Source organism: Neolamprologus brichardi, chromosome 8 (genome assembly GCF_056152115.1).
Source record: "Neolamprologus brichardi isolate AB-2024 chromosome 8, ASM5615211v1, whole genome shotgun sequence".
Classification (NCBI taxonomy): Eukaryota; Metazoa; Chordata; class Actinopteri; order Cichliformes; family Cichlidae; genus Neolamprologus; species Neolamprologus brichardi.
In genome coordinates, this window is record NC_142111.1 from 7,247,932 (window position 1) to 7,273,326 (window position 25,395).

A 25,395-nucleotide genomic window follows, 5' to 3' on the forward strand; every position below is an offset into this window, starting at 1 on the left:
AGATTCAGGGTTAGCTTCTTTCCCAGAGCTATCACCGTAGTAAATAAGCACAAAACAATTGAACCTGCTTAACTATACCATACTTGCCATTGTCACTATATTATGCTGCTATTCATACTATCATTATATTATGCTGCAATCCTGTATATATCGTACTTATTATTGTCTGAGTACTTCAGTTTTATTGTACTTTTTATATTTTACATTTATATTTATCATTGCATTTTGCACCAAGGGAGTGGCACTCCAATTTCGTTGTACTTTGTACAATGACAATAAAGGCTATTCTAACATAATAAAAATCATCTGGCCCTAGCATATCTCACAATGAGGTAAATACAACTCCCTATGAACAACAACACATCACATACGACTCTGTGCCACTATTAACTTAACAAAAACTGAAAATGCAGAAGCAGTGTGTGGAAACTCAGTAAACTCTTACTACTTCCATAGAAATTAAGAGAGTTAGTAGCAGTCACTTGCTGCTAATCAAATGCACTTGTCTAACTGATCATCAGCAACTGTGAGCACCTCTATGAAAGCCGGTCTGGAGTATTCTGAACAAACTGCACTTCTGGAAAAAAGTCCTTTGAACAGATGAGATCAAAGTGGAGATGCTTGACCATAATGCACAGCACCATATTTGGAGACAGCCGAACACCAGCAGACACACTTCATACTGATAGGTAGTAGTGTGATGATTTGAGCTTGTCTTTGAGTCATAGGGCCTGGCAGCTTGAAGTTGAGTCGATCACAAACGCGTCTCTACACCAATGTACTCCGGAGTTTAATGGGAGGCCAAGAGCTAAAGCTTGGCTGAAATTGGATCATGCAATTGGACGATAATCCCATGCTCAGCAGCAAATCTGCAGCAGAATGACTAAAAAATAAAATAATGGTCCAGGCAAAGTCTAAACCAGAGATGGGCAACTCCAGGCCCTGAGGGCCGCTGTCCTGCAGGTTTTAGATGTGTCCTTGAACCAACACAGCTGAATTAAATTGCTAAATGACCTCCTCAACATGTCCTGAAGTTCTCCAGAGGCCTGTAAATGAACTAATCATGTGATTCAGGTGTGTTGACCCAGGGAGATATAAACCAGCAGGACACCAGCCCTCGAGGTCTGGAGTTGCCCACCCCTGGCCTAAACGTTAGTCCCTAAATGCTAAAATGCTGTGACAGGATCTTGAGGGAACTGTGCATAAATATGTCTACAAACCTAAATGAATTGATGCAACAATGAAATATGTCGTGTGCTGTTGTCTATCACAGGGCGTATTCGCCTCGATCTTTTTAGATGATATCCTGATATGCAAAAACCTTAAATTTGACAGATGGTGCGCTTTCATTTTATCATGACTGAATATTACAGGTCCCTGTTGACTTGTAATAATAATAAATTCCATCTGTTTTGTCTTTAAGAGCTTTTGAAAAGTTAGAAAGTCTACAGTTTCTAGCTGCAATCTCCTGAAAATCAAACCAAGTATGGAAAGATTTAGAATGAGCCCTGCTAAATAAAACTCAACATAAGATCAGAGGATGAAAATCTATGACAGAAAATGCTAAAATATAGCTTTCTGATGTCTATATATATTTAAAGAGAACCTTATTAGTGAGGTCCATAGGATAAACTTGTAGTTAATGGCCCTTTGTGCTGTTGTTCACTATAAAGATGTGGCCTATGGAAATTTGCATTATTCATACTGTAGTGCTTGAACTGATGAATCTAGGGCCACCACTCTGGCCAGCTGAGGCTGGTAGTGATGAATAATGCACAGTTCTGGTAAACACTTTCCAATAGTGGCTCCTGGAGGTAAGAGGGGAACAGGAGCAGATGTGGAAGGTAAAGTCCAAAGTGGTCCCAGCAGTAAAGGTAGCATTAGGACTGGAAGAGTGGCTCCAGCAGATTCCAGGCACGACATCAGAGGTCTCTGTCCAGAGGGGTGCAGTCCTAGGAACAGTTAAGATGCTGTGCTGAACCTTCAAAATCACAGGCCTCTGATAGAGGAGCTTAGCTTTAAGAGCACACACACATACCACCTCCTGGGGGGTTGGAGGGAGATTTATAATTTATGTTTGTATATATGTTTAAAATCACTACTTATTAAACTCAAAAAGAGCCTTGAACCAGATCTTGCATGTCATTCTTGAGCCACTTTGTCACATGTCAATTTTTTTATTGTGACGAGAAAACTGCTAATTAAGCTGCATTAAACTGACAGAAATAGACAAACAGATTTATTTCGAATTGACATCTGTGAGAAATTCAGTTGTCAGCCTCAGGAACAAAGCCACAACCGATGTATGTATGAGCGCTGCTTCAGCTTTTACTTTGCTGTCGTGTATACAGCATAAATGCATTTCTAAAGTTAGCCTTCAGTGTCCTAACAACATCTAATAACATCAAATGTTTGCTAGGAAGGCGAGAGCCAAGGGAAATGGACAGGAGGAAAGTGGGAGGGGGACTATAAAGAAAAGAAGCATGGGAGAATAAAGACGAGCTGAGGCACTGTACAGTATCTCTTCCTGAGGACAAAAGACGAGGAAACAAAAGAGAATTAAAAAGACACACCAAAGGAAGGCAAAGAGAGGAGCGCTGTTACAGAAGTCATCTTTTATTGCCACGTAAGAAAGTCGTATATAGAACAATGGTGATATACTGTACTGTCAGATGGCAAATCAACAACAAAAGAAGAACAAAAATATCCCTATCAACCCCTCCCCCCCGCAAAAAAATAAAGGAAAAATAGACAGTCATAGCAACACTATGGTAATATATTTCTGGGACAATACATCTGCTATATTTCTCTTTTTTTTCTTAACAATATCTGAATAGTACCAAAATACAGCTTCTTCATAACTTAATTCCACAAATTATAAAGTCAGTAAACAGTAAAAGGACAATGGGGCATCACGGTGCATATTATAAGCTACTCTGCAAACAATAGTGGGAGATGGGGGCTCTACCATTAAAAAATATGCTTTACGTTACGCATAAATGCAGTGTTGGGGCCCTACTTATCCATAAACACATATGCATAAGTACAACAAACTGGTCTGGACATCAAAAATAGAAAACCGGACCTCCTACAGGTAACTTTGTATGTACTACTTGATTAACACTAAAATGAGTTAATCAGTGACTTATTCTATAAAAGGATATACTAATGGATCATAGTTTTACTGCAAATAACTTGTTGAATCTTCAAAACTGATGGAAAACCCTTTAACTTTGGGCCCTAGCAGAAGTCACTATGCAGATTACATTTAAATGCACTGTCACTGAAGTATTTCTTTGAATCCTAATAGCAATTAGATTATATTTAAAATTACCTTCTGATAAAAACCCTACATATGAAATCCACCATAGTCGCAAGCCATAGAAAAAACGGTCTGCTGTGCTCATTTCAGGCTCCATGTATTTATTCTTGGACTTCACTAGAGTAGCATGATTCACAGCTCAAATAATCAATACATATCTGATTCTCAGCTAATACAGGAGCCCCCAGTTTATCTACTGTTTGAAACAAGCCTTTTTAGCGCCTGTCTCTTTAAGGCCAGCCTCCCTTATAAGCTAACTTTCTTCTGATTGGCTGTCCCTCCCAAAAAAAAGAACAACAGCAGGTGGGAGGGGCTTTTCGGCCCTCAGTAAGCCCTAGATATTTGATTTCCTTGACGTCATACAGAACAAAAAAAAAGCTGGCTTACAGGGATTACTTTCACGTATGCTGTCCTCATTAATTGATACGTGGCCCCGGTTTAATATGAGAATTGTATATACATGACATAAAATAAGGAATAGCGTAATTGGTCCACTTTAAAACAAATGTTGAGCGTTACTGGACAACAAACACCGCATCTCCTCTGCTTCTGTGCATAAGTAGATAGCTCCAGGTGGAGAAAACACTGCACGTAAGGATTGATGCTATACAAAGTTGTAAACATAGTTGACGAGAACCGTCTTTGATAACACGGTAATCTCGGGATGTATGGTCACAAAGATGCTGCTTTTCCATTAGCTGTCATGTTTACAACACTACTAAGCCCAGCAAATAACAACAGTAAAGAGCAGAGAAATTAAAGAGTGGAGAAAAACGTATCTTGTGTTTGAGCCCTTTTATGTCATTCTGATGAACTGTACATATCCCATTTTGCAGTCTTGACGACCTTGTTCTGTCTTTTCTTCGGTGAAACAAGCACGTCGCGTTTTTATCTGTTCTAATTAAAGGGTGGGGTTGGGGCGGTCTTTCTTTACTACTTTGCCACTAAGAAATTAATATATACAGACAGCTGCGTTTTCCTGATTTAGACTGACATCAAGAACAATCCATGCTTCACATCTTCAGCTTAAATAGGACACAGTGTAAAAATAAAGCCCAAAGGAGCTAACACAATGTTCCAGTGCATACACATAGCCGATTTTGATGCGAGAATCTATCGAGCTGCATGTGCCGCAGTAATAATCGATAATTTGAGCAACGCAAAACACTGGAAAGAAGAGTTTGTGTATATGAATGTGTGCTTGTGTGTGTGAGATCCAACAAATTGTCTTTGATTCACAGCTGTTAGCACTCATGCGCCATGCACCACCATTTTTACTGTATCAATAATTCAAAGCTTCTCCCAACTATTGACATTAATTTCCCTCTTCTGTCTTTGTGCGCCTCTGTGGACTGTGGAGTCCCTGTTGCAGCATCAAAGCTCTTTCCCACATTTCTTTGGGTTTTGGTGATTAAAGACCACAGTGAGAACTAATAAAGCCCCCTGGCCACAGGCCCCAGTGCAGCTCCTCTTCTGTCTCTTACTGAATACCCTTTGTAGATATTTTGCTGAGCGCTTCTATCTAAAACTCTGGTTGCTCTGCTGAACAGGAGAACTTGTTATTAAGGTAACTCCGAAAACAAGAGAGGGGAGGGAGGGCTTTAATCCCCAACTTTTATATCCCAGACGCATTCACCTCCTTTTGTCCTTCAGTGACGCATGTGTGGCCCAAGCTCTTATAATACTCAGTTTGTGGCTGCTAGTACTTTTCTAGGTTATTTTGTAAGTGGGTAAGTTATTCTTTGCTTGCCTGTCAGCTCTTCCTTTAGCTCCTTTCAATACGATAGCATCAATTCAATTCATTTTTATTTTATTTAGATAGGGCCAAATCACAACAACAGTCCACTAAATGTGCTTTATACTTTAAGGTAAAGACACGAGACAAGTACTTGGTGACAGTGGGAAGGAAAAACTCCCTTCAAACAGGAAGAAACATCTGGCAAATTCAGGCTAGGGGAGAGGCAGCTGCTGTTTACTGTCAGTTCATCAATAAATGAGTTTAATGCAGCAATGATGTCACACTGCACAACTTTCGACCAGGCCTACAGGGCAGGCTGGGTAGAACGCTAACAATGCATTAATTAATAAAAAGCAGATGACACAGGTAGTTTACTGTAACAATGGCAGTCTATCAAGACCAGGGAAAATTTGCAGGTCTAAAACAAATGTAGGGAATGCAGTTGGCAAGGGAGTAAAATATTTTACTTTGAAATACCTTTGCACAATTTCCTATTAGGATTAGAATTTGAAATGAGAGTACAACTCCCATGCAAAAGATGTACTGTGCAGCTTTCTGTTGGTCAGCACCATCAACCCACAAGTTAATGAAAACTTCCACACTTTGCACTGAATTACTTTTCCCTATACAGCAGTTTTAATACAGTATAGATTATTGCAGTATGTTAAGCCAGTACTGACGGTAAAAAAAAATTGCACTAATAAATGAACTCTTTTTTTAAGCCTGCAGACTACCTGTGTCCTTCTGCTCTGGCATTTTTTTGTCTGGCTGACTCGTCTGATGGGGAATGTCAGACATGACTGCCTCCTGAACCCACTCATCTGTGGCCCTGACCCTATCAACCATGACACAGCCAGCTCAAACAAATTCCCTGCTTTATATCAGGTTTATTTGGCTGTTACAATGAGCAATGGGGGAGGTGGGGGGTTTGTTGGTTGCTTTTTTGTTTGCCAACTGTTTCCACCGTCCTACGAATTGTTCCGCTGGCTGCTTTCGCAGAGCTGGATGAGGTTTCAGAGATTTGCCAGCAAGAGGTTGCATGGAGGGTTCACATTTCCACATTTCTGCCTTGCTGGATTAAGCCAATTGGGTCTGATAATGCACGTCCAGCAAACACTGACCTGTTTCTCAACTCTGTCCTAAACAACACAATCTGCCAGGAAACAGGAACATGTAAGGGGGGGGATCCTGCATAGCATCACCAAACACAAATATATGTATTTGTATTCCTATGAATCCCTTTTAAATATGACTTTGTTTGAATTTGACTCCTTCAAAGACAATAATCACAAAATCATCAGCCAGGGTTGGATGTACACACACACACACACACAAACACACACTTTGTGAACAGTGAAATGTGTGCAGTGTTCAACAAGACACGCAGTTGTACAAAATAACTTTTTTCTGGAATCGCAGACTCGATCACTTGGAGTTCCTGCGAGAACAGTGTGCACGGGAAAACCAATCACGTCTATCAAGGTAAGGTAACTTATTATCTGTCTGTCTTACTGTGCCTGAACTTTGTTGTTACAGAAAAGATTCATCGCAGCCCCATTTTTGTTTTCTCTCACATATTTCCTCTGAAGGTCTTTCTCCATAGACTGACAGAGAAAAGGATAAGAGGAGGGGAAAAGTGTAGAAGAGGAAAGGATGAAAAGAAATAGATTAAGAGAGAAAGGCTATGTAAATTTATATGTATATATATATATATATTTATATATATTTATATATAAAAAGCATAATATCAGTTATCGCTACAAAGGGCCATGGTCTGGAGTTTCACAGTCTTTCATGTACAACAGGCGCAGTAACAGTACCGACTCTTGGTCTCTCTGCTGTGATGACACCTGCCGCTCGGCACTGTGGGAACACAAGGAAAGCAGAGTCCACCCTGTAATGTGTTCGCGACATGCGTGCGCACGTGTGTGTGCGCGCGTGCGTTAAGTGTGTAGGTGACACATTTTAATGCTCTGATGACTTATTAAATCCTGTTCCATGCCTTCAATCTGGCCTCGGGTTACAGTCACGTGATCGTGAAGGCAGCAGGGGGCTCCACAGCATGAGGGGGAAAATATTCCCTGATAGAGCCCCTTATCTATGCGCTCAGCTGGCCTAGGTGTTTCTTCTCATGTCCGACTTAGAACCTGCAGTATTACTGCAGTATTAGGTTCTCATTTTACACCTCCATCCATAACGTGCCCAAACTGCTTGCAGTGCAGCTGATGCAAAAAACTGTCTCAGGTATACGTTGATATTCATATCCTTTACTCTCACAAGATTGTCACGTGGCCCTCTCCCTCTCAGGTTTTCCTACTTTAAACACCCCCTGGTTTTTTTTTTTCTTCCTTGTTCTCTACCCAAAAATGCCCTCACAATCTGTCTTTGTTAGTGGGATGCTGTCTGCTGTCAACTGTGTTTACGCTTCTGCCAAATGCTTCTCATTTTTAGTGCAGTCTGATCACTTAAAAAGCATCTTAATTCGCTGAATTAATAGAGGTGGATGAAGCACTTTAGAAGACAAGATTTACATGATAACAGTGGCTGCTGCTGCTAATATATCTTACATGGAAAAAACAAGCAAATAGGCTTTGAGAATCCCTTAGAAGATTTGGCCTATTTGCCAGATTTAAGGGGATTTATTTTTATGTTTGAGTCATGTAACCCAGATAGATTCTTACAGCTGGTTGTGCCGGGTTTCTTTTTTTCAGCTGGAGCTTGAGTACAGTTAGTGATCTGATCGAGACTAGCTTCTCGTGGCAGTGCCTCGCGGGCGACAGCAAGGTGTTTCTTCTTTGCGCTCTTTTTGTGGCAGTTTTAGGACTTTTTAAATCCCAGAGCTCTGTAAACTCTAACACGATGAGAGGTCAAAACTCTTACATTTGGTCCACTTTGTAAAAATGTCTGGGCATGTCTCATCTTTGCACACTCAGAAAAAAGGAACACACACACAAAGTCTAAATTAAATTAGTCATTTTGTCTGCTTCCAGCGTGATCATCCACACCACGGCTACATTAGAACACGGTTGGGTTTTTTGCTCTATTTATTCATTCTTTTAGAGGAATAGTTCAACAGTTTGTTGCCTGGCAACCTAGTGTGAAGTTATTTCACAGTTAGTCTGACACATACCCCCCCACTTAAAACCACAGGATGTCCTTTTTACTCTTAGGTTTCTTTTTTTCTACTTAAATAAAGTAGATGTAACATCTTAATTAGTGATGTTTTGAGGTCCCTGAAGGCAATTTCATTATTGTTCGATTGCACAGAACTGGGCTAATGGTTCCCCCTCCTGTTTCTAACATTCATTCCATATATTTATTTATTTATTTTTAGGCTAGGTTAATTATCTGCTGCCTCTAGCATTAAATTTAACACAGAGACATGTAGAGGTGGCATCAGTCTTCTCATATACCACATAGCATGTTGTCTAAAATGTTTTTTAAATGTGCAATTTAATGTTTTTGGAAAACTTAAAGATGTTTCCTGTCTGTGCATGGATTACATTGGTCTTTTTGATGTAGCTGCCATTACTAAAAGTCAAAAGTGTCACGTAAAAGAGCATTTTCAAACCTATTTAATTTTGATGCCAGTTAAATCCACTGGCATCAATAATTAAAAACCCAACTGTGTGGTAACTCTGCGTGAGAAAATGTGTCCGTGTATTTCTGAATGTGTGCATTTTCATCATGCAGATGCTTTGTCCCGGCCTCCCTATCCCTCCCCTGGGTCAGCTGTCATCACACAGACGAGATCAGAACAAAATAAAACCAGTGCCACAGCCTCCGCTCTCTGTGCTGGAGTTTCTTGTGGAAAAGGGAGACCTTCAGCCGCACAGCTCAAGGAGGTGCGTGTGAAAAGCCACAGTACAAAGCCTTCATGTCTGCAGTCCAAAGCCCAGGGCCCTCATCGTGTGTGTCTGCTGTAAAGCCCTCGGGAGATTTGGGTGTGAATCACGAGGAAGTGTTTTTTCTTCCAAACCCTTCAGTACTTTGCTGGACAGGTGAGCACACCTCCTGTCAAGAGGTTTATGGGTAATTGCTGTATTTCTCATTACCCGTGATGCTTCTGTGCCTACAGCTGATCCATTATATTGCTTCTCAGGTTTGATTTGTTAAACCAATCCATTTTTTTTATCAGCAGTTTCCCATCTGAGAGCAGTCGCACTGTAATTCTCCAATATCGGTATCATTATGGAGTAGATATTAGCTGTGAGACAACATTCTAATATCACCACAAGTGTAAAGACATCCCTGCTCTGTAGGCTCTTTGTTAGTATGGTTACAGATGCCACCTACTCGGGGGCCGTCCTTTTGACAGCAAAGGTCTTTTAGAGAGATTTCGTCGTGAACTTTGTTTGTGAAACAAGGACCACTCTGACACAGTAAACCAACGACCCTCGACTTCTACACACAAACACACGTGAAGATCTGCACGTTTGAACATCTCAAGAGCTGGTACTGTATCTCCACTCAGAGATTACTCGTGTCACCACTCCACATGCATCCTGTTCCTCTCTTTTTATTTCTTCTTGTCTTTCTCTCTCACACTGTCACCTCTGTCTTGCTGTTGGTCACAAAGTAGGGCTGTGTGGGGAGGAAGTGTTGGCTGTGGCTGTGGCCTCTAGTGCTGTGGAGCTGGTTCGGTTCCAGGATGGTACACTGAGGCCTCTTGTGCCCGTAGGTCTTCCTCCGGCCCACCGTCTCAGTCCCGTCCCAGCCCTTCAGCCCCAGCCCCATCGCATGTGAGGACGCAATTGTATTGGAACTGTACGCCAGTGGGCGGCCCATTGTAGCTGAGCCGTGGCCAATGACAGTCTCAGCAGCCCTGGAGATGCCCAGGGATGTGCCACCTGGCATGGTCCCCGCCATGTGTGCCAGGGAGGTAGCCCCAAGTCCTGGTGGCTTGCTACTGTGGCTGTGAAGATGAGTGTGAGAGCTGTGAGAGCTGTGAGAACTGTGGGCAGTGTGACCATGGCTGACTTTGGGTTTATGGCCGTTTGGCTTGTGTCCCCCTCCTCCTCCAGCGGCTATGTGCCGTTCTGTCGGCAGGGTTGAGACAGAGGAGATGCTGGGCATCTCGGTGACGTAAGTGGCCACTGGCTCTGGAGTCAGTGGACCCAAAGAAGTCATAGGAGTCATGGAGGTCATAGGGGTGAGGGAAGTCATAGGAGTCATAGAAGTCATTGGGGTGAGCGAGGTCATGGGTGTCATTGAAGTCATTGGGGTCATGACGGGGTTAATAGGGTTGACGCTCATAGGGTTTGAAGCCATGGGGTTGGTGGTCATCTGAGGAGTCACTGATGACATGTTGCCCATGGACGCCATGGACGGTCGGGAGTTGCCCATGGGCTGCAGAGGAAGTCCTTTTGCCGGCATCTCTACCATCAGGCGACGCTTGTTGTACAGTTCGCCGTTGTACTTGGCAGCTAAGGGAGAAGAAGAGAAAGAGTAAGAGAAGCAATGAAACACTAAGTGGGCACTAAAAAATGCTACAGAGCAGAGCTAAAATCTTGAATTAAACGATATATACTTTCTTCAATTTGGCCATTTGCCACCATGGAAGATTGTTTTTAATTGAATGAATCAAAAAATAACACTTTCAGCAGTTTGCTGATCAGCCATAAGATAACACATCACTATGAGCACACACAGACAGAAAGCAGAAATATAGATATTGCATCAGTTTTAACACCCACAGTATAAGAAGGTCATATAACAAACCCCTATACTTTGTTAGTCAGCCTCACCTAACTGACCAAGCAGAGTGTCAGGACTACTGCTAACGCCTGCAAGTTAGAGGCCCGTGCTGCTACTGGAGGAGGGAAATCAAAAGAAAAGCCTAGAATCTCTCCTCCAGCTCGCCTCTTCCTCCCTTTTAAAGCCAAGAAAACATCACATTTTTGCGTGGTGGGAAGGAGTTCAACATGAGAAAGAAGGAAGAAATTTTGGGAGAAAGTTGTGAGGCTAATAACTAGGCATGACATAGGTGATTTTTCTCTAACTCGGGGCAAGTTTATTACAGTTATGTCATAAGATTAAGGAAAGATTTCAATCAGACCTCAGTGCACGCTCAACTAGTGCATTTTTGAGAATGCCTTCAAAGTTGTAGACATTTTTTTTTGCATTCAGTATTTTTAAATCACTCAAAAATGTTTTGAAAAGTATTTGCTTATCTGCTTTTACACATGGGCAGCACGGTGGCACGGTGGTTAGCACTGTTGCCGCACAGCAAGAAGGTCCTGAGTTCAATTCCAACATCAGGCCGGGGTCTTTCTGTGTGGAGTTTGCATGTCCTCCCCATATTTGCGTGGGTTCCCTCCGGGTACTCCGGCTTCCTCCCACCGTCCAAAGACATGCAGCTTGTGGGGATAGGTTAATTGGAAAATCCAAATTGCCATTAGGTGTGAATGTGCGAGTGAATGTGAGCGCGAATGGTTGTCTGTCCCTGTGTGTTGGCCCTGCGACAGACTGGCGACCTGTCCAGGGTGTACCCTGCCTCTCGCCCTATGACAGCTGGGATAGGCTCCAGCGCCCCCCGCGACCCTGAAAAGGATAAGCGAATGGATGGATGGATGGATGGATGCTTTTACACATGTGTACACACATATGAACTTGAGAGACATCCATTCTTAATCCATCCATAGTTTTCAGTCATGTGACCGACTAACTAACCAGGCCAGCAAAACATTACTGCATCATGATGGACAATAGTAGATAGTCGCTGATACTGCAAGACAAAAGTGTACTACAAGACTAGTTGGATCATCTATCCATGGAGGAAAAGCAAAGATATGAAGAGAAACTACGAATGTTGGTGACTTGTGATCCGTATTTTGCTCCGACAGCTTAATTTAAATCCCTAAAAATGGCGACGTCTCGCCAAAGCTCCAGTTCAGTGACATCTATGTATCTTGTAGAAAATTGCTCACCTCCCACTGCTGCCAGGATGAAAGCGTTTAAAGTATGGACAGCTACATGTATTTTTGATCTTGATGAGTAAACAATCTTATTGTGTGGGAGGTAACGAACACGAAATTATTCATCATTAAAGCAAAGGTATTTGCTACAAAGCTAGCTTAAACGAACTACCACATGCAAATTTTATATTTTAAAGTATAAATTTTTCACATTAATGTCGTGACATAACATAACAGTAAAGTTGACAGAGTGTTTTCCAAATTCAGCCAAATCATCATCACAGTGCAGTCAGAGAGGTGCAGTTCTCCTGGCAACCAATCGGTTTGCCAGACGCAGAAGTATTATTTCTCTCTCCAGAGAACACGTCTTCTATACTCTAGAGTCCATTGTGTTGAATTGTTTGTCAAAAGTATGAACAAAAAGTCATACAAAACATAGAATGTGTCTGTTTCCTGACTTACAGACTCCTCTATCTGTTGCATCTTCTATATCTGTGTGTGTGCATCCGTGTGTGTTTCTTCAGCCTTGGAGCAGTCAGCGTTAATGGCTCACATTTATTCCTCTCTCTGTCAGTCAGTGTCACCAAGCTACAGTCTCTCTTATCACTGCGAAATGTGACCTTTTTTTTTTGTGTGTCAGATTCACTTTCACAGTTGAGTCATTACTCTTCAGTCCCTTGTTGCCACTACGTCCTTGAAGATAAAGTTAACACACTCAGTGAGTTTGCTTTGCCGCTGTAACTATAAATCTAGTTTATCGCTGTGCGAATGCTGAAGAGAAATAACTAACGCGGGCCTGCGAGCGGATAGCGAGCGCAGGCGTGGGGGTTTGTAGGTAAGGGTGGGAGTGGTGGGAGACCACAGCCTCACTAGCTGCGTCGCTGTGAGACTGCCGCTGGGGATCAAACTTGCTCAGGCGACAGGTGAATCAATCCGGCAGTAGTCAGCTCGATGGTACACGCATCCAGCCGTGTACGTGAGTGGAAACGGAAAAATGCCACTGTTACGCAGCGTGCGTTCAGCATGCCTCTGCATGAGAAAAGCAGTGTCCTGCAGAGACTCGCACACATTATACATCAGGGGGAAAAACCGAGAACTGCTTCGTGAAGTCCCACAGTGCCAGCAACATAAAAACCTTATTAGGTTTAGACCAGTATATCAATCTGCTTTTTGTTAGGCAATTAGGTCGTCTACTGCCAATTTTTAGTTCTTGAAGTCTCTAAAACGTTCTCAAATTTCCAATGGTTTACCCAAATTTGAAGACCTTTTTTTAGTATTCACTATAAGTGGGTGGATTCTGCTGTCACAGTGCTGCCATCCTAAACAAAAAACATCCATTAGTCTGGGTTTAAATGGAGTTTTCTGTCTGTGAGGTTTATTTTTTCCCACTCCAGAAACTCTTTGTAACTGTGCAATGGTGTTAGACTGCTTTCCCCTTCAAAATAACACCATGTTCCATGCATCACTGAGACGCAATCAACACCTGTGCTTTCTATTAGCTACTATCTACTATCGGAAAAACGGTACTATCTCCCAAAGTGACTAAGGGTTGGTAATTGTAGTGCATGACTAAAGCTGGCGATGCAAATTACGTGTGCCTCATTATAAAATCCAAGAGATTATGAAATCTGAAATACCTCAGCAGCTAATGGATGGATTTCAATCAAATTTTGATCATGATTTATTCATGGTATCCAAAAGAAGCCAAATGACTTTTTCCTTAGTGATGCTAGACGGTTGACATTTCAATATCTTGAGTACTTGAGTAAGACTGAATATCTACTGTGGTCATTTCATTTGTTATATGAAAACATAATTGTATGATTATTATTAGGTTCTTATTAAATGTATTCTACATCACAGTATATTAAAGCCGGCATCTTAGCATATAACTGGCACTTGCAACATGGATGCGTCTCAAGTGTCCTCATTAAAATGAATGTGCATGTGGAGTGCGGCTACAACAATCAGCTAAAAAAAATACAAGAAAAAACAAAGGAGGGTATAATCTGCTTTAAAATCAGCGCTTAACGTAGCTGCGCGTTTGCATGGACAAAAAGGCAAAAGAAAGAAAGACACACAAGACAAATAACTAAATGTTGATGCTTTTAGATGTTCTGTTGATTTCTGTCCACTTATGTGCAAGTCTAAAAAAAATGATAATAATAAAACTAGCCCTAATTACCTAGGATTTACTGTGCTTACTGCATTTGAAAAATTGACTTATTAGCCAGCATGTAAGAACAAGAGAATCTTCTTGGATGTAGGACAGTCATTAACTACAGCAGAGCATTTGTTCAATAGAAGTGGGACATAATTGGTCATTTGTACTCAGGCTGAGTTGCAGGCCTGCATCCAGGGATCTTTCTTGGTAGGTTTTTGCCTTGTTTGCTGTTAGAACTCAATAAAGTGACCTTATAGAGATGCACAGAGGGACAGTGGAGATGGCTATTGATTGACAGGTGAGGGCCTTCTCAACTGGATCATCGGCCATTAAAATGGCAGAAGCAATTAAAGAACAAGAGGAAAGGCTGTTATGGGGGGATGCTGGGAAAGTAGTGCTTAAGACCTAGTTCCATTTCCAGTTAGTGAAAACACCAGAGCATGTATCAGAGGAGAATAATTTAGCTATTCAGATTTCTTTTGCTGACATTTATTTCCGATCTTTAGCTTGGATGCAACTACTAGTTTGTGGACTACTCAGCATCTTGGTGTTTGAAGTGATCAGATTTAGATTAGATCGATTAACCTCCATGTATTTTAATATCAAGGTTATGCTGACTGATTTGCTTTTAGGGCCAGCTGTGTGTCCACTTTAGCAAAAACAGTGTTTGTCATTTCTGCCGTTTTGTGTTTCAGCCCTCGAGATTGCCACTTGCACATTTTCTTTTTGTCTCTGTTATTCCCCGTCACATGCATTTTTCATAGCTTGTGTGTCAATTTCCCATCACTGAACTCAAGGTAATGGCATTTTGCCTCCTGGAATCATGGGTGCCTGTGTGTACAGGTTTCCAATCATTTCATAGGTGAATCTTTGAATACCACTTGGAAAATGGAAAACTGTCAGTCAACCATGAGCCTGAAGGGACGAGACCTCCGTTCAATTATAGAAATGGAATCAAATATGAGCCCCTGTAAAGGAGGATCAAGATTAGCAGCCCAATGGTTCTTTAAGGAGCGATATGGAGCTTGATGAATTGAGGGTGGGGTGGAGTCGGGGTGAAGAAGAGATAATGGGAAAAGAAAGAGAAAAGAAGCAAAAAGCAAAGATGAGATAAAAATGCAGAGGGCAGGAGATGGCTGATAAAGGGACTGATATAAAGAAGAAAACAGAGTTCATGGGAAAATGGGAGTGGTGGGAGGGACGAGTACGACGGCTACAGAAAGGTACTGGAGGAGGGTGTGAGTGAAGAAAAGTAAAAAGAGGCTTGTAAAAACCCAAATAAAATAAAAGTGCTTATTGTTAATTAACCTCATGAGTAGTTTTGTACATTTTATCACATTAACTTAAATGATGAAACGTTATATTACCTCCAGACATTTTGAGAGCCATGCTGCGTAGCTTTTCATATTGACTTTATGGCCCACAGGCTGTCACTGCTTTCAGACCGTGTCAGTACATTAAAAAAGTCAACTTGCTGAGAGTTAATACTTCCTTAGAAAAATAATTCACCATAGAGATCATAAAATCAATGAAGTTATAGTTGGAAACCTAAACAGGAAAAGTGTGAAGTTTTCTTGTACATGCCAACAATAAAAAAGGATTACATACCCCAACTTTCAAATCAAAAAAAGTTACAGTATAGTAAAGCAGTGTATCATCTCTCAATCACAGGAAAACAACTGCTTCTGTTCCAAGAAAAAAAGAAAAAAAAAAAGATCCCCAACTGCTGGCGGATGTCATTACGACTAACTGTGGGCAGAGTTATTTCCTTTGGCTGAACAGAGCTGGATGGAAGTTTTGTAAAGCGTGCCAGTGTGTGCTGGTTGGCCAGTCTTGTTTATTAGTGCTGGAGTCGTATTAGCCTTTGGGTGATGACATTTCATTTTGCAAAGCTAATTCTTAAGCTGTCAAATCCAAAATGCACCCAGATCCGGGCTTTCATTAAAGATAAAAAGCCAGAGAATCCTGCTGAGTTCTGCATTGTGTTTCTTATAAAACACCGCGTAACTGCCTCCTATCTTCTACAACAAGTTTGACACTGAACGCTGATGTTTGTGTCAACCTTTTCTGTTTGTAGTTAAAGTTCTCTGTCGTGATATACTGGAATGGGATATAGTGAATGGGCTAATGTGGACTGGTTCTTATATAATGCTTTTCTATTCTTGAGAACTCAAAGCTCTTCATACAACATTCACACAAATTCATGCAGTGGTTTCTGTCTAGCATTCACATCCCAACTTGGGGTTCAGTATTTTGCGCAAGCATACTTCACCATGCGGACTGGAGCAGATTGAAGCACCGGTCTTCCGATTAGTGAACGACCTGCTCTACCTCCTTACCTACAGCCACCCCATCTCCACCCTGGACAGGTTTCCAAGTCCTTAATAGGACAAAAAAGGCAACCATTCATGGTCATAGTCGCCCCGCACTCAGTTCAGAGTAACCAGTCAACCTAATATGTATGTCTTTGGAATTTGGAAGGAAACATGAGGATTTGGACCCCTGCACAAATAGGGGAAACATGCAACTTCCACACAGAAAACCTGGCTGATGAGAGGTTTAAACCCAGAACCTTTACTGAACATGTAGCACATATAGTTTTAATACTTTTTAAAAAAGGACCTTTCAGGACCTTTCAGTTTGTAAAATGATTTATTTATTTATTTTTACATCTGTTATAGTTTATATGTGACAAGATTTCTGTGTTACCACAAAAAGCTGCAGAAGACAGAGGAATATTAAGACACACTATATTAATATTAAGCAGGAATAACAACAAGTATCGCATTGATTACATCAGAAACAGCATGAATATGGGGGCTAGGATGAAGGTGGGTTACAAAGCAGCTTGCAGATGTGAAATAGCTGTAGATTTGTAGTTACAGCGGCAAAGCGTCAGAGGATACACAAAGTAACTTATATTGTGTAACCTCTGTTTAATTCAATTCAGTTTTATTTATATTTTGGCGTTATTTATTTTTAACGTCAAATCAAAAAATCATGCAAGACCTTTATTAGATTTGCCAATTGGATGTGTATTAAATGAACCATAAATTGATTTGGACTTAATAAATATCTTTTTTATTCATAAATTCATAAAATGCTACATTTTTGTAGAAACTCCCCCCATCAGAACCACTTTTGTCTACCAGTTCTGGCAGCTGGGGATTAAACTGGCAAGGCCTCTGCCCCTGATCGATGCCTGATCCACATAGTACTAGACCTCTATAGCCCACCCTGCGGGTAGTGGGGATAGAACTGGGCAGATCCATATGACTCATTTAAGATGAGCCCAGCACTATAGCGCCATGGACTAATGGCCCCTTTAAAAAAGTAAGGATATATGCTGCACTGACAACTAGGTTGAGCAAATGGACCACAATTTGTGCACCTGCTCATGGGCTTTACATATACTATATGCGCTGGTTGAACGTGGTGAGGCTATATTGGTCACACGGTAAATGACTACAGCGAAAGCTTGCTTTGTTCAGCAAACCATTCTTGCACAGTTGGAAACAATGGGTATCAAAGCACAGTGACACCAACAGACACTTGCTGTCAGCTCAAAGCAGTCTGGCCTTTCTCCTCTGACTTCTAGCATCAACAAGCCCAGAGAACTGCTGCTCACTGGATATTTTCTCTTTTGCAGACCATTCCCTAAAGATTCAAGTAGGCTCTGAACGAGTCAGACCAGCCTCTCTGGTAGGAATAATTCTTAATGGAGAAAACAAAATAAAATTTACTATTCACAACACAAATGCTTGGGTATTGGTCATCTCTTAATGTTGGACTTAGAGGATATAGATGCAGGCTGAATGTCTTTAGGCCGCTTTTTTTTTTTTTTTTTTTTACATTTATTTGTAATATTTCCAAGGAAACAGTTTGAAAACCAGTTTTCTCAGTTTGTATTCTTATAGCATAAATTTCCATAACATTGCTAGAATTCTCTTGTACCTATTATCCATCAACCTGCCTCATCTGTTTTCCCAACAGATAGAGATTTCGTTCATTTCCCACAATGCCGCGCACAATCCCCAGAGCATGTGTTGCATCCATCTGTTGGGTTTATGTGCAGTAAGACGAAGGAAAAAACTTTTTGAGAAACAGTTGGTTTTTATGCTGCACTCAAACTGCAGCACAGTTTGCGGTTGCAGTGCACGGATGTGTTCGGGGGAAATTGGCTTGTCTGATGAATTTTTATTCCTCCTTGTTGAATATTGGCACGAAATTTTGAGTTAAGAAAGAACGCCTTCGTTCTTGGATTCTTGGATTCTCGCAGACTGACACCAAGATGTTCTCTGCTGGCGTTTTAGATAACTGAACAATTTCCTGCAATCAAACACAACTGTGGCTGTGCTGAAAATAGCTAGGCATCCTCTGATGTCTATATTCGGCCACTTCTCTGGGAATTATAAAAATAGACCATCAAACAATAAAGTTGCCAAGTTCAGGACTCAGGCATGACAGCATTAACCACTATTTTCACTCCTGTGCTTTTATTGGTGTAATCCTTTAAGCTTAAAAATGATGCGTTCATTTACCGCTTGGTATTCATTGCTCATTCAAGTCTTTCTCTGTTGTCAATTTTGCTGGCAGTTACATATACTGCTACCATAATAATGACACGTCTTCTTCTTGCTTCAGGGGCACAAAGTATTACTCAGCGCAAACAAGCAGGATAATCTATTACTGTAACATGTCTGGAGATGAGTCAGGGCCACAGTAGTGTAGGGAATACCACTGACAATACAGGATGCATTTGTCATCACAATCAGTTTTACTTTGTGCTGCTGGACATGCTGGACAGATAGGCTTTTCAAAAAAAAGAACAAAACACGATCTATCCGGTCATTTTTCAAATAAAAGGGAGCCAATGCAGACAAATAGCATCCCGTAGCTGTTTACACAGACATCTAGATGCATTTGTAGATTGTATCTGTCGTGAGTGGGCTGAATTCTGAATCTAGTGAAGGCAGAGTACCTGTCTAGCATAAACAAGCTGACAAACGCTCGCTGGAAGCACTTGTGTGTCGGCCTCGAATGAATTCATATTATGAAATAGCAATGTGACTGCCAAAGAACGTATGGTGATGAGGCAACTTTAGATCAGCTGCTACAGCCGCTGACTCACTGAATTTGGTGGCATGCGTGAAAGTGTATCCACTGTCATTTAAATATAAAATGCTGATATTAAACACAGCCAGCATCAGGAGAAGGTCAGCTTAAAGTGAGGGGGAAGGAAACTGATTTTAGACAATGGGGAGGCTGCCCGAAGCCCTCTAAAAGGTAAATAAGGATTATTTTGAACTGGGAACTTAAACTGTGAGGATGTTCCCATCTTGTAGAGTCCAGCAAGGAACACGTGGAATAGAAGATGACTATATTTATTCCCCTTTAAGTCCTAAACTTTTGCAGAGCCTATGACATTACTGTGTGAGTGGCTCACATCATTGGTGGTGTTGTGCTAAACATGGATTTTTTTTGGCACAACACCACTAAGGATGTGAGCCACTGTTTTTATGTGATATTTTTGTATAATACGTTTGCTTAAACTGGTAAATCTATAGGCTACATTTCCTCTTGTCCATTGTAATAGCTTTGGAATTCTAAATCCAGGAATTTGCTGAGATTTTTCAGTCCCTACATTGATGCTATGATTATTATTCCTTATACTAAGGTGCCGATTGTTGTTCTGTCACCGATAAATTCAAAAACAGTGGCGAAAAAGTTGCTGGATATGCAAAGAAGGCTTTAACAATACTGAACAGATCAGTCACAGTAGTTGCGGACTGACCTGAAGTGTAGTTACATTTCTAGGGAGGTGCACGGCATACGATTTCAAAAGAAATTTGAGGTTGCGGCGTAGCTATGGTGTAAATTTCCCATTAAATAAATCCCCAGTAAGCAGGGGAAAAAATATTTATGTATAAGCCGTTTATGTCTTACACCACATCCAGGTTAGCGATGCAGTCAAAACCATTGTCAATTATGTGTGCAGTGTGCTTGCTGTTGTTTAGAGCCTTCCCAGAGTAAAAAAACACACCTGCTGCTATTTGAGTTTGTGTTTCAGGGGTGCCTTCACCAGTGTGTGAATGTGAGAGTGAATGAATAGTGGAATTGTAAAGCGCTTTGAGGGGTCCCGAAAAGCGCTATATAAATGCAATCCATTATTATTCATTATTAAAAAGCATTCAGTAAACTATACTAGAAAAAAAGTCATTTATAGGAGCCTAGGTTTTCCTTTTTCTTGAAATTCACTGCCAACTTGGGATGAATCACGATGACTCTACTAACAAGGCAGGCCCCAGCCTTGGGTTTCACTGCCTATCTACACACTGCTATAGTCGTAAGAGTTACCAACAGAACAACATCAGCCTTACTGCCTACCACAAACTGTAAAAATATTCTCCTTCATCTAAACTCCCCTCCACTAAAAAAAAGAAAGAAACTTGGCAGTCACTCACCTACAGCCTTCAGAGAGGCGTACTTGTTGAGATCCTTGTTCTGCTGTTGCTGCTGCTGCTGTTGGTGGAGCTGTTGCTGTTGCTGCTGCTGCTCATAGACGTGAGACAGCTGGCCGAGGGCAGGGTAAGGGTGCTGCTGGCCCATGTTTGAAGCCGGTCCCACGTTGTTGTTAATCTGGCCACCCTCTGTGAGCAGGGACATGAGACAGCGCAAGGTTACAATAACATTTAAAGCTCCAGTCCAGCACCAGAGGAGCCCTCGCTGGTCAAATGATTGGTGAAACTCTCATTCACATTTTCCAGAATCTACTTACATAACCTAATTTCTTTTTTAAATTATTATTTTAATACATGATTTCTTGACTGAGATATTTTGTGCCTTGCTCTCAACTAATATACACTCCTTTCTATCTTTTGGGATTTTACCAGTAGATTTCCATGACACGCTCTTACATTTATGTCACCATTACAACTGAAATATTCCTCCTGGAATAAAAAATGTCTTTATTAGTCCAGAGATTTTCTTTGCACATCTGATGAATTAGTCTAAATCTGCCAGTTGGACTGTGCTACTTCTCTCAGAGGTCCTTTATGTAGCCTCACTCATCATGATTCAGAACTGTCTGTCTCAGAACTGCTTTAATATTGCAATGTCTTGAACAAGGGTGTCAAACACGAGGCTCGGGGCCCAGAATGGGCCCAGCACAGGTTCAAATCTGGCCCACTGGAGAGATTTGGAAAATATGAATGAGGGTCTTGGGCTTTAAAATGCATTTTAATACGTTCCGCAGCTTTGCCTGATAAAGACCTCCCCCATCGCCATTCATGCTAGCTCAAAGAAGTCTGTAATAGAAAAACAATGAATGACAGAGAAGTTGCTGCATAAATGTCTCCTTTTTACAACGGGTCCACAAGATTAAAAAAGAACAAAAAAAGGAGAGGGTTTGTGAATTTATCAAAATGTTCTGTTTTATAACAACAAGACAGTCTGGCCAATGAGCTACCAGAACTTTCTCTGTAGGTTTACACATATATTTCTTACAGCTTAAGCCTAAAAAGTTGTGAAGTCACATTTCTTTCATTTACTACAGCACCATTTCCTGATTTTGACTATAGGCTTGAAAGACTATAGGACTATAAGATTGAAAGTTTTTCAGTGAGTGCAAAGTTACTTAAAGGAAATATATCAAGCATTTATTGGTACCTTTAGACTTTTTTTTTTATCATAAAAAGAGCTTTTTCTGTTTTCATATCATTTGATTTATTTATTTATTTCAAATGCCAACCCTCCAGAATCATTTGATCACATGTACTTCAGCATATTCTCTAAATCAGCAGAGATTTACCAACTGGTGCTCACCAGGTGGTTGCTAACCAGTCTCTACGCCTTCGTGACTGCAGCCTGAGTCACATCAGAAAGACATTCTTTTCTTTTTAGATTTCTGAGTGATTTTATTACATGTAAATGAGCTGAAATCCCAGCACAACTGTTGTCCTTCGAAAGCAACAGGCATCAGTTCTAATGGGATGCTTTTGCAGCCAACAGAACAGCATTTTTTGTTCTTTGTTTATAACACAGACATTTTAGAGTTATAGTTAGCAGAAGTGGGTCTAGCTAAGGAATATCGACTGTGGAGCCGCATCTGGATTTAAACAAAGCAGTTGCTCAGTGTTAGAGTGTGCTAAACTAAGCATTAGGCGGGCTTTATATCAGTTTGCTAGACTGCGTCATTGAAGATGGACTGGACAAGTGACAAACTTTGACATGGGGCTATTAGACTCAGCTCACTTTGCTATTTCATTACGAAAGAAAACAAAAGAAAACAAAGGTGGGCAGATTAATGCTACCATGTTTATAGTGGTAAACATGGTAGTAAACTTACACAGCAAACTTAGAAAACCCTTTAAAACTACATAATGAACAGTTATATGTATTAACAATAAACCCACAGTACGTGCATAGTATATTTGTTCTTCTCAAGTTTTAAGTGAGCCTCACGAGCTAATGATGACCTACTTTACTTCCTGAGAGACATATTTTATCTAAAGACCAGACGACATCCCAAGGTCTGACATGCACATGCTCCAAAGTCAGTGCCCTCCTCAGTCAAGCTAGTACAGTTATTACCAGAATATTTAACATGGGCATGGCTGTTCCTATTTTCAATACAAAATTAATTAGACTTAATTTTACTTATAGTTATCAAATTACTTTAGTTTTATCCAGCTCAGTCACTTTTATGGACCAGCCTGGACCCCCAGGGCCCGTCCATAATGCAGAAGGTGAATACAGATAAGTAATGGAAGAAAAATTCAGTAAATTTCCTAAAACATGGGAAGAAACTTTTAAGAGGATTTCAAAGAGGTTCATGAAAGAACAAATTCTCAGTTAAAGTCAGTTTAAAAAACAAATATAAAGAGATTATTTTAACAAATACAGGGATTAAGAGGAGTGTTAATCACACGGTTTATAGCTTGATGTAAAAATGTAGTTTTGTTGTTTTGGTTTATTTATATTGTTTTTTTGTGTGTATTATATGTGTGTCTATAGTTATACATGTATATTATCTGTATCTAACTGTATATCAACGAACATTGATTGTAAATTACTGAATAGTCTTAAGGGGCATAGAATCAAATAAGCAAACTTCATCCTACTCTTTTCCAGCATGTAAACTGTGTGGAATACAGAGAAAGTCATTGCATGTCGATGTCTTTTAGGCTTTCTTATGTTTAGTCATTTGCTCAATTGCATATTATTATTTTAAGTGTTTCAAATTTCAAGCATTTATCCATTATTTTCAGCCAACTACATATCCCTTATATTTAGTCGGCCAAATTAAACATTTATCCATTACCTTTAATTAGCTTCAATTTAACAATTTGTCCGGTTACTTTCAGTTAAGTATGACTCACTAATCGCTTCATAAATCCTGGGGCAACTTTTAGCACTTCATCTCACTATTGCTATATTGCACAGAAGCATGTGACTGCATTTCCCTTATTTATTTATTTATTGCTTAATGCTTATGGTGTTGGAAGTAGCAGATGTCTTATATTAATTACAGTATTGCAGAATTGGCTAACTGTAATGTCTTCCTCTAATTAAATAAGTGATAATTAGATTTCAGAAGATGTGCAGTGGGTTGAGAAATGGGCAACTGCTCTACCAGAGCTGCACAGTCTGACTTTAAACTGCAGCCGAATGTTAAAACACAGTGTGGGAATTGTTCTCTCGCTGCACTGAGCCTGACAGATAATTGCAAATTCCTGTTACTGAAGTCAAAGGTATACTTACTAAGTGAATACATTCTCTTAAAAGCCTCAATGCCGTCACTTGATGATTTGAGAAGGAAAGTAAATGTTACGAGACAAGAGAGCAAGAGTGAGGAATTAGAGTGGAAAAAGTGAAATGCGGGAAGAGGAGAGGATACGTGAGGAGAAAAGAGAGAAAATGTCTCAAACGATGCTGACAGAGATATGAGGATGGTTTGTAAATATCGAAAGAAGCTAGACAAAAAAAAGTAATCATTAAGGTAAAAAATACAGGGCAAACACATGGATAATAAGAATACTGGGCCATGTTGGCCCAGTATTCTTAGTTTTCGTGTGTTTTGTATTTATGCCTTGGTTCCTAGGTTGTTCTGTTAAGATGTTCCTTATTTGATTACCCCCTGTGTGCCCCTCTGTGTATCTGTGAGCCCTCGTTTCCCCTCCTCGTGTTTTATTCCATGTTTTCCCCAGCCCGTTATGTCTGTGCTCTCCCCGTGCACTCTCTCCTCCTGTCTGAACCTCTGTGTACTTCCTGTTTTACTTTGACAGTCTCTCGTCAGTATCCGTCATGTTGTGTTCACTCATTATGATTATCTGTGTCAGCTGTGTTCCCCGTGTGCTCCCACTTCCCTCGTTAACCCTCTGTGTATTTATGTCCGCGTCTCCCTCAGTTCAGTGTCGTGTTCTCCCTCGTGACTGTGCGCCCCTCCGTGTGTTTCCTCGTGAGTCAGTTCCTTTGGAACTTCCCAGTTTAGCTTCATATTATTTTGTATCGCCTTTATCTTCTGTCAGCAATAAAGCTGTATTTTGAGTTCAGTCCTGTTTTCCCGTGAGTTTGCGTTTGGGTCCTCATCCTGCCTGCACACAGCCTAATCATGACAGATATTCCCAAGTCCCCTCTCGCTTTTCTTTTAGCACCTCTTAAAGGTGTTCATACAGATGGCAAACTGTGAAGCCTCAGCCCGACAACATCGATTTCCTCGAGTCATTTTCTCCCTGTTTCATCTCGTCGTCGAGGTTTCGAGTCACAGGGTGAGCTCAAAGTCCTTAAAATCTGCACAGCTGAATTGTCAAGGCGAAGCAAGTTCTCTTCTTACTAATTAAACACTTAAGCCCTGGCGCAGGCTCAAACCGCACGCACTCTTAACAGACACTGTGACTGACAAGGTACGGTGAGAGTGGAGACAATTAAAAAGAGCATCAAAGTGAGAGCCAGTGTGAGGCGTTGTAGAAAAGACTGAGACACGAGATTCCTTGATGTGATGAAATGTCCCACGGTGTTGTGTGAAATGAAACATGGACCCACGTCCTAGTTTGGATAGATAACAGCGGCCTGGAAAATGCAAGGTTGAGTCATTTTCTGAGAAATTTATTGGACTTGCCAAATACACAGATGACGATGATGCGCTTGTCGGTTAAATACTTTGGGATTTACTGTAAGGGTTTGGCAATGCGGGTTCACTTAAGGCGAGATGACTTTCACTGCAAAAAGTGAGGCTGTGGCGGGCGGGAGGGGT

At 40.9% G+C, this 25,395-nt stretch overlaps 1 protein-coding gene across 1 annotated transcript in view; it reads right to left on the bottom strand.

The window, feature by feature from the left end:
• Positions 1-2,600: 2,600 nt before the first annotated feature.
• The window catches only part of shisa9a (shisa family member 9a), a 71,957-nt gene continuing 49,162 nt past the window's right edge, over positions 2,601-25,395 (bottom strand). The window contains exons 3-4 of the mRNA XM_006800892.2: positions 20,606-20,791; positions 2,601-10,486 (exon numbers count right to left, since the gene is read on the bottom strand). Of these exons, the coding sequence (XP_006800955.2) occupies positions 9,603-10,486; positions 20,606-20,791 (1,070 nt within the window). The 3' untranslated portion in view covers positions 2,601-9,602. The remainder of the gene's footprint in view (positions 10,487-20,605; positions 20,792-25,395) is intronic.